Source organism: Pelodiscus sinensis, chromosome 3, assembly GCF_052426305.1.
Source record: "Pelodiscus sinensis isolate ZL-2025 chromosome 3, ASM5242630v1, whole genome shotgun sequence".
In the NCBI taxonomy this organism is placed as follows: domain Eukaryota; kingdom Metazoa; phylum Chordata; order Testudines; family Trionychidae; genus Pelodiscus; species Pelodiscus sinensis.
Window position 1 is genome coordinate 190779135 of NC_143054.1, and position 10445 is coordinate 190789579.

Below are 10445 nucleotides of genomic sequence, written 5' to 3' on the forward strand. Positions count from 1 at the left end.
GGCCAGCACCCACTCACTTTTACATTGGGTGTGTGACTTAATGAGGATGATAAATGCATGAGCGTCTCATTGTGAAAAGACTTCTGTCTTAAGTTTCTTGATTTTCATGCATCTGAGACTGGCAATTTGGGTACTGTCATTGCCTAAAGCATTAGGCACAGGCCAAATTAGGAAAAAAAAATACACCAGATACGCAATCAGACACAAGATTGTGTTGCTTACTGCTCCACTTCCCAAAGCACAACATTTAGCTCTTAAACTTTTTTCTATTCCCAACTGAAACTGGAGCTCAAATATGATATAGCCATCAATAGAGTCTCAAACCCAGCACAGTGTTGGTTTGAAGACCCAGTACATGTAGGATAACGATAGGCTCCACCCACAGACATCTTTTAAAGCTTAGTTCATGCAACCTGTTTAACAAGAGAACACCTGTGATTTTGACGTACCATCTGGGGGAAACCATGCACCTCTCATTAGGTGCCGGGAGGCACTCATGCAAATGAAAGGCTGTGGTTTCAAAGAGGCAAGTCACACATCAACATGTTGAAAGAATGGTCTGTGGACTAATTTGATTCTTAAGAACTACTAGCACTGTAAAATCAGTGTAAATAAAAAAAGATCAATTGTTAAGCCAGCTAAGCATACCTTGGTAAGATACACAGAATGCTAGGCATACACCAGTATAATCCCCAGGAAAATCAAGCTACAGACAACTACAAAAGCCACCTCTCTCCTTCCTCATTTTTCCTTCCTTATTTCTAAGTCACATGTGTGCAGTGTCAAATCATCATAAAAACACTCTACAAAAACTTTCTAAGAGGCTAAGCCAAGTTGTCAAACCAATACCAGCAAAATGATCAGGAAAGCTTTAGGGAACCTCAGCTGGAAGGTGTGTGTGGGATTTCTCTATTTCTAATATGAAATACCAACGTCTAGTTACATACAAGGCTTTCCTTGATAGTGCTTCTGCACCCATAACACTTCAGCCAACGATGCAGAGAATACAGGATTAGATCCTACGTGGGTAAAACTTAACAGAAAAACCAATACTATGCCACCCATTTGATGAAAAACGAAGACAGATTTTTACAAAGCTAGCTTATTACATACATTTGTAACTGCTCGTCTCAATGATTTCAGAGCTCAGGCAATGAAGGAAGAGGTTAGTTAAATCTTACCTTGACTTCTTTAGCAATCCCGTTTTTCTTATAGATTCCACTTATTAAGAGTTTATTCCGTTTCTGGTGAGAATGGAGATGTCCATTGCCGACTGCATTGGGGTTAGCCATTTGTTTAAATGATTAAGGATTCTCAGGTCTTAAAAATGTCTCAGGTGTTTCTACTTTTAAAAGGCAGAGGGATGAGATGATAAAGTTCTGAGTTGAGGCTTGAAAGGTATCCAACTGGTCTGTCTGGCTTTTCCAGGAAAGGAGGGACTATCTTTGTGCAAGATCAAAAACCAAACTGTTACCTTTATACTGTGTGAGCCCGAGTGAGGTAGAATGGCAGGTACATGTTAACAGGTCTGCTTTTAAAAAACTATGAAGTGTGCAGCTCACGCTGGTTACTGTATGAACACGGCACCTGAGTCAACAAGATTACTGCTGCTAGAAAGAAAGTGGGCGGATTCCAAGGTGGAGACGGTTAAAGATACACTGCCTCCTAAATAACTCCCCAGTACCAAACTTTTGTCCCTTGACACCACTTGGACGAGAGATAGATTATTATTCTGTTTGTGTGGATTACTAAAAGGCTGAAAGTTTAAAAAGTTTAAAAAAACCCCACACAATTTTAAGGTTGCACTAAGACTTTTTACACTGGAACGAGCATGCTACCTTTTTCTTAAAACAAATACGATAGAAAATTTAAGAATATTAAGAAGGCAGTAATAGTTTCTAATGGAAAGCTATATATTTTGAATTTATACAAATCTTGATATCAGCCACCATTCGTATTGAAATAGGCCCAGTAACCAAAATCAGCAGAGATTTCTTTGGCCTTGATCCTGCAAACACTTATGCTATTTATCTACTACTGTTGAGTTGTCCTTTTGAAATCAAGGGAACTACTTACAGTAGTAAAGATAAGCAAATGCAGAGTGTTAGCATATGTGGGCCTCTATTAGAGGTTAGCACTTCCTTTTTTATATCTTCATGACCTAGATATTCTGATTCAAGTCCCTAGTCTTTATTCAGGAAAAATTTTGATGTAGTGAGACCTTTCTGGTATGGACTATTGTTATGTAGCACTGTGAGCCTAGGTCTCAGGTGCATTATTTTAGCCAACAATGGAATTAAACGGACTGCTATGCAATCAAATGACAAATAAATATTAAACAGTTTGTTACAGGTGGGCTTGAGCGGGTCTTATTTTTAAATGTAAGCCCTAAAACATTTATGCCTGTAAGCAGTAAATGGAATTCCTTATGTGCAGGCTTTCAGGATTGGGGCCTTTTGACTTTAAAGGGCACACTTGTGCTTAATGTCAAGCATGTGTCTTTGCAGAATCCGGGTCCTGTAGATTTTACTTACCCAGGTTTTCAAGATGCTTTTTTCCTATTAAGGGTTGCTTATCAGTTTGATTTTAGGAAGAGATCTTTATTGTATCTATGTCCTAACAACTAAAACTGCAACTTGGAGGATCTTAATTTTTCTGACTAAAGGAAAACTGCTTTATAATCTACATTTTGAAGTAAAGTTGGGTGAGGCTTTAATCTGCAAAAATGAGTGAAGTGTTTAAATAAAAAGTATAAAAGAAAATTGCTCTCTTGCCAGCAAATTATAGGTTGCAATATAGAAAATGAAACTCAGTATTTGACTCAAACACACAAAGGAAACTTTTCAAATTACCAGCATTTAAATGTTGAATTAACCAGATTTTAAATCTGGATTAGAAATTGTTTTTGCCAAATCTGAAATCTCTTGCCATGGTAATGTACTGAAATAAAACTGTATTTCTTCTCTGTCTGTCTGTCTCTTTTTAGAGAAGACTTGCAAAACAAAATAATTTAAAGGGGCTGAAACTGATTTTCTTCCAAATATATATATATATATATATATATATATATATATATATATATAATAAAGGTCTGAAAATGTGTTTTTTTCTTTTAGAAGTATCAGAAATGTCAAATCATCTCTTCCCTTATTTATTTAGTGTTGGAGGACTCAGAAGTGTGTATTTAGAGTTTTTCTAGCTTTGAGTTGATTGATAGAAAGTGTTGTTGAATAATTTACAAAGATAATTTTTTTTTCAAGGGTATTGTTGTTTTTTGTAAATTCCTAAATTTGCCCCCTAAAATTCGCTTCTCCCTTCAATGAAACAACTTGTACTTCTTGGTATGTCAGTATCCTCCAACTTCTCTAATTGTCCATAAAGTCTTCCAAGGTATTCAAAAGCTGTACAAAGATAAAAACCTTTTCAGGCCCTTTTAATTTATCAGAAAGGCAGCATAACAAACCACACTGCCAATTCAACCAATCCGCTTCTACACAAGTCTGAGGCCTGATTTTATCTTTTTTTAGTCCTTTGTGAGTAACCTTTGACCTACCTTCTCAGTATCAGTAAGATGTTAGCAGCCTTTTGTTGATGAAGATGACAGATTCACTCATTGTTATGGAGATACCAAAACAATGACAAGAGTTATTAAAAACTATATTGAAAATGTAATCACACAGTGAGTTGGTGTTAGGGTTAGAATTCAGGAGTTCCTGGCCTTTGACTCTTGCTCAGCCTACTAGACAACACTGCCTCATTTGTATATTAATCACAGTCTTTGCTAGACTCCATTAAGCCATTCAGTGACTGTGTGATGGGTTAGTTATTACGAGTGGGAAGTAATAGGCAAATAATGAAGGTTAGTTACAGTAAGGGATCGGGAGATGATAGTTGGGAAATAGATCTAGGTAAGGACAGACAGAAAGTAGGTGGGGTGAATGCCTAGTAATAGTGGTATCCTGTGGTTTGTTGGCATCACTAATGGAACGCTTATAAAATTAGGGACGACAAGAATGAATTCTATCTGGTCTCTCTGCACCTAACACACCTACCCAAAAAAGGCATGATGACCATTTCTTCATATTGGACTTATTCTTATGGTTTCTCAGTCTCCCAGTAAAGATGCTCTGTGAAAATGACTGACCACCTTCCGGTAAGAAACTATGCTATTTTTGGACACATCTTAGTAGCAGAAAGAAAGTGATTCAAGTATTCCTGAGCTTGCATATGCTGTTCTACTTTATGCTGGATCTAATACTCCTTATTTCTGTAGTTTTTGGGATGTAGGGCAGTAAGTGCCATGATTAGTTCATTCTCTCTCTTATCTCTGCCCCATGGGAGGGATGGATTTCCCCTTGAGATCTAAACTCCACTTTTAATCCTGAGTTGTAGGGTCTGTCCCTCAAAGATTTTTAGACTCCTAACTTCTATTGAAATCAACCTCTGAGGACCTGGGCCTAGTCCATGTTACCCATATGAGGGGCCTCAAAATGAGCCCAATATATCCCGTGAATTCTCAAGTAAAAATAAATAAGATCCCTATATTAACTCCAGTGAATAATTCTGAGAAAAGGCAGAATGTTCAATTCATATTTCTGTACTATGTTTAGGAAAAAACAGATGACCTGGCTTCATCATATGGTGATGCTAATCTTTCTATTCCATTCTATAGTGTCCCTGGAAGTTGTTAAACAGAATCTACTAAATTTAGACATTTTTAAATTAGAAGGTCCACATAACTTGCATCCAAGAGTTTTAAAAGAGCTGGCTAAGGCACTTGATGAACTCTGAACCTTGATTTTTCAATAAGCTTATGCTGTGCCAATTTTTAAAAAGAGAAAATGGGATGGTATGAGTAATTATAGGTCTATCAGCTTGACATTGATCATGAGCAAGATATTGGAGCATCTGGGACTTGACTAATGCAGAATTAAAAAGAGGGTAAGGTAATTAATGCACATCACTAAGGGCTTATGGAAAATAGATCCTATAAAACTAACTGGATCTCTTTCTGAAGAAATTACAGATTTGGCCGATAAAGGTAATCGTGTTAATGTAAGGCTTTTGACTTGGTACCATGGAACATTCTGATTAAAAAACTAGAATGCTATAAAATGAACATGGCACACATTAAATGGATTAAAAACTGGCTAACTAGTAGCTCTCAAAATGTACCTGTAAATGTAGAGCAATAGGCAGTAATCTACATTAACAACGATCTGGTTACCATCTAGGGACCCAGTCCTGCAACAAACACTAAGGTTGTGTCTATGCAGAAAAGAAAAAAAGAAGACCCAGAGTATTGAGGAGAAGAGTCCCAGTCAGTTGTGACTTGGTCTTGCAGGGCTCAAAATAGCAATGCAGACTCATACTGGAACCCAGGCCCATTAGAATTGATGCTGGAGAGCGCTCCAACTGGTTCTGAAGGCCAGCAGGGGCAAGAGGTGGTGTGTCATCTGGGCAGTGCTGGGGACTGGCTGCCCAGCTCTGCCCTTTCCGGATGAGGCCCCACCCCTTCTAGGAGTTTGGAGCCGCTCCCTCCCTAAATTATCCAAGGACTCAGCAATCCTGTCGGCTCCCTTGGATGAAATACATTACTAAGGAGCCCTCTTGATCACTCAAATTCCCTAGAGGTGTGGCCCGATATTGAACCATGTGGTTATTGTTTATTGTTGGTAGTGCAGGACTGCCTTGAGGCCTCAGTCAGGGGTCTGGTCCCCATTGTAGTAGTTGAAGGCGCACACATAATAAAAACCAGTTCCTGACCCGGAATTCTGACTGTCTCAGAGGCAATGGGTAGATGCAATGCCGTAAGTATACAGGGGACAGACAAGATAATAATCACAATTAGCTGAAGAAGCAGTAATTGCAGCATGCCAGCTGCTTAGCCACAGTCACGAGGGGACCTTTTCAAGTCATTTGCCTTCCTTGTGACAGAAATTAGAACCGATTCCACCACCACTATAGTGGTAAACAGCTGCAAACTGTAACCAAATCTACAAGACATGCCTGGCCTAGTAACTTATCAGCAGTCCAGCGGCCAGCTTGTGACTTTTGAGCATTGTAGGTGTAACCCAGAGGCACTCAGACCATTGAGAGGGAATGGGAAGTCTGCTCCACATCCTCAGCTAAGGGCCAGCTGGCTTTTCATTGATGTGCTAGAAGCGCATGGCTTTAGTCCCTGAAGCTTCAGGTTCAATTCTTCCTGCTGACCACCCAGATCCGTTAGCATTACATAGGGATACTCTCTTAAATTAGAGTCTGCTTACCTATGGTAGTCATACTACAGTCCCACAGGCCTTGCAGGATGACATCCCTAGGAGGGCCTGAGGCGAGCCCCCCTGATACAGGCCCCATCACCATTCCAACCCTTCCCCCAAACCTCACTCCTGCTCCATCCCCATCAGCCCCCCCCTTGCTGAAGCCCCCTTTCCTAAGCAACACAAGCCGAGGGATTGCCAGGGACCTGGAATGGGGCAACAGCAGCAGGGGTCACCCTCCCCCACACACTTACCACAACAATGAAGCCTGCTCTGCTTTGCCCTGCCACCTTCTCCCAGCCTGTGGTACTCCACTTCACTGCATCAATACTGCCTGCTTCTACAACTGCCTCTCAGTGAACCCTCTTACAACCCACAGGGGGAGGGGGATGCTGGAGCAGCAGAGGGGGAGGCCATTTTGGGTACGTGTGACAGGTAGGGAGCTTCTCCCCAGCCACCCAGCCAGCCATATACTAACCCCCCCCCCATTCTACCATATCCAGTTCCTATCCCCATCTGCCCTGCCCTGCCCTGCTCTGCTGACAGAGAGCTATGACTAAGGGGGTGGGTAGTTTCTGCCCCCTTCCCTCTCCTCTGGTCTATGCTGTGACCCAGCAGGAGGAGCAATGGGCAGATGAGTGGAAAGAGAGGCAGGCAGAAGGAAAGCTTTTTTCTTACCCAGAACCACAGCAAATACTAATGATTGGGTGGAGCAAGTGAAGAAAAATGCACACTCAGTCCCTGCTGAATGCATGACCAGGAGGGCCCTCAAAACATATCTTTCTTGCCCAATGAGTGCTACTTGGCAGAGATGATATTTTGGGCATGCACTCTCCTCCTATAAACATCCAGTTCAGGTAAGATTACAGTTGCAGACACCTCAGAAACCCAACAGTGTTTTCCAGCGGCTTTGCACCGGGGTAAAGGACTATGCAAAGTGCACGGTGGAAGAAGAGGCTGCTAGATGCTATGCAGGTGGAAATGTGATTGTAGGCTGTGGAATTGCAATGTATTTCCTTTGAGAGCCACATTTAGCTAATTAATTCCAGCCAATCTGCTGGGAAAATCTCGGTCAATACAATTATCTGCTCAACCAGATCCAGGTGGGGCAGAGCAAGAATTTAACTTCTTTTCCAGCGAGGCCCTAGCACTTCCTACTACTTCAAACAGCAGTAGCTAAGGCAGATTTGTTGATTTTTATCAGAGGAGTGGGACACTATTGACCTATTCCCAGGTACATTCAGTAAGGAGCTGGCATGATGTCATTTTTTTATGGCAGGCAGTGGTGCATAGGGGAAGGATTCCTTAGAGAGGGGGAAAAAAAGGAGCATTTGCGTATTCAACTGGAACAGAATAAAAACCTCTCCATGTCTTCAAGTAATTCTACCTTACTTAACCTGGAAGCGGTATTGGCTCTGATATTTAATACTCCTCATAACTTTGCCCTGTTTTTTTTTTTCCCTTCAGTAGGTGGCCTAGGGGCAGCTCATTGGGAAACATTGCAAAGCAGGCAGGGACTTGAATTTTCATGCTCTCTGCCTGAGTTTCACCAGTATTGCTTTATTAACTCTCCTCTTTCTGTCTGACTTTCCTCATTCACCTGCCAACAGGACAGGCCTAGATTTTGTAGGCTAGCACCAAAGTGGTTCTCAACTTTTTAGACTACTGTGCTCCTTTCAGGAATCTGATTTGGCTTGCGTACTCCAAATTTTACCTCATATAAAATCTACATGCTTACAAAATCAAACCACAAAATTCAGAGGAGTCACTGCACACCTTTACTGATAAGTGGCTTATGTTCAGGGCTGGCCCACAACATTTTGGCACCTGAGGCAGGGAGCTCAAATGATGCCCCCTCTCTTGGGCCAAAACTTTGAAAGGTCTTAATTCTCTGGGTCCTAGTGGCACCCCTTCTCTTCCCCCCCCACAGTCTGGCACCTGAGGCAGCTGCCTTAGTTCGCCTCATGGTAAGGCCAGCCCTACTTATGTTCTCATTTTGTCTGAATGAAATTTTACTTTGCACTGACTTCATTAGTGTTTTCTATGCAGCCTGTTGTAAAACTAGGCAAATATCTAGATGAATTGATGCACCCCTGGAAGAGCTCTGTGTAGCCTCAGGGCTATACAAACCCCTGGTCTCAAGTCAAAGTAAGCAGGTGTGCCCTGGTTCATGGGTATGCAGGATATATGTGGCTCAAATCTAAAACTGTATATCCCTTTGCAGAGGGTTCTCAGCTGAGGGCCGGGGTGAAAGTAACTTAAGTTTCTTGCAGGTACTTGTCCTGTCACATTCCCAGGGGGAGAGGCTAAATGAGGGGAGTTGGGGGTGGGGTGTAACAGGACAGTACTTATAAGAAATGCATGTGTGGGGTGGAGTGTGTGAGGGCTCAGGGAAGAGGGTTGGAATGTGGTGGGCAGGGCAAGGGGACTTAGGGGCTATGTCTATGCTAGTGGGTTCTTGCGCAAGAACACATCCACACTGCCATGTGCTTTTGAACAAGAGCATTCATGGCAGTGTCGATGCTCTCTTGCGCAAGAAAGCTCTGATGGATGGCCATTTTAGTCATAGGGCTTTCTTGCATAAGACACCCTTGCTGTGTGTCCACACAGCCCTCTTGCGCAAAAGGACTTATGTAACCACCACCAAGGCGGATTTGAACTTGGGACCTGACTATAGGAGCCTCTATCCTCTGAGTTAAAAGCCAGCTGGCTCCCAGCCCATGCTGCAGAGGTCTCTTGATCATAACTGTTGCAGTGGTCTAGGTGCCACTTGCATTACTCAGTAACCACACTAGGTGTGTGGGTTACACTTACACTTGTTAGAAAAGAGTGTAGCTCTTGCACAAGAAGCCCTCTCTTACCACGCCATACTGTAAATCTTATTGCACAAGAATGGGTGGGCGGTGTGGACGCTCTGCGGAAGAATGGTCGTTCTTGAGCAAGAACTCGCCAGTGTAGACATAGCCAGGGGGTGTGGGAATCAGGGCAGGGGGCTGTGGGTGAGGGGGTCAGGGCAAGGAGCTGAGGGCGTGGGGGGGGGGGTCTCAGGACAAAGGGCAGGGAGTTGGAGAAGGGGGCCCAGGGAAGGGGGCATGTGGAGGTGCAGGAATCAGGGAAAGGGCTAGTGGTGGGGGTCAAGCAGGGTGTGAGGGGCTCGGGGCAGTGGGGCTTGGGGGGATTCAGGACTAAGGGCAGGGGGCTGGGGCATGTTCAGGCCAGGGAGATGTGGGAGGTGCAGGAATCATGGCAGGAGGCTGAGGGTGTGGGCGGTTCAGTGCAAAAGTGTTGGGAGGGAGGGTTTCTGGAATAAAGGCAGGAGGCTGGAGTGAGGATTAAGGCAGGGAGGATGTGGGGGGTGCAGGAATTGGGATAGGGAGGGGGCAGGGAATGGGGGATCTAGGGTGAATGTGGGAGAAGAAGGGTGCCATTTTGGGAGGGCAGAGGGGACTGCAGCTGCACATATTGGGTCGCTGATGGTTAGGGTCACCAGGTGGCTTAAAAAAAAAATACCGGACACACTTGATCTCAAATGGTGGGAGGGGACTGGCCAGGAGGGGAGTGGGACTGGCCAGGAGGGATATTGGAGGGGGGGACCGGCCGGTGGGAAACAGGGCAGGTTGGGGGCGGGTTGGGGGCAGCAGGGCTGGGCAGGGGAGATCGGGAGGAGGGTGGGGGGGAGAACTGGCCGGCAGGAATCAGAGCTGGCCGGGGGGAGTGGGGCTGGCCCGGGGGGCGGGGGGGGAGAGGAGCAGAGGGAGAGAATCGGCCGGCGGGGAGTGGCACTGACCCGGGTGCACCGCAGATCCCCGGGTGCTGCCTGTCCTACGCACAGTCCCAGCGAAGAATGAATGAGTCCGGCCCCGGGGATTCCCTCCCGCCCCAGTCCCACCCCCCTCACACAGCATGTGCATGTCTACCAGCCAGGCAATACGCAACTACGTACTGATACTCCTAATAATAATTAAACTTATCTAATTAGAAAATACCCGACAGAACCCTCAAATACCGGACTGTCCAGTTCAAAACCGGACACCTGGCAACCCTACTGATGGTCTCCCTCTTCCCCCGGTGATCAGGGAGAGAAGGGAAATGTGTTGCCTCTGTGAAGTCTCTTCTACCCCTGCCCTGGGCGGCCAGGAGTGAGAAGAAGACTCACACCCTGCACACTTTCCCCTCGCTCCCTGA

The 10445-nt window shown here is 44.4% G+C and overlaps 1 protein-coding gene across 1 annotated transcript in view; it reads right to left on the minus strand.

Annotated features, from left to right (window-relative positions):
- SPTLC3 (serine palmitoyltransferase long chain base subunit 3) overlaps nucleotides 1–1578 on the minus strand; it is a 118202-nt gene extending 116624 nt beyond the window's left edge. Inside the window, exon 1 of the mRNA XM_075925654.2 lies at nucleotides 1182–1578. Coding sequence (XP_075781769.1) covers nucleotides 1182–1292 — 111 coding nt within the window. The 5' untranslated portion in view covers nucleotides 1293–1578. The remainder of the gene's footprint in view (nucleotides 1–1181) is intronic.
- Between the last annotated feature and the right edge of the window lie 8867 nt (nucleotides 1579–10445).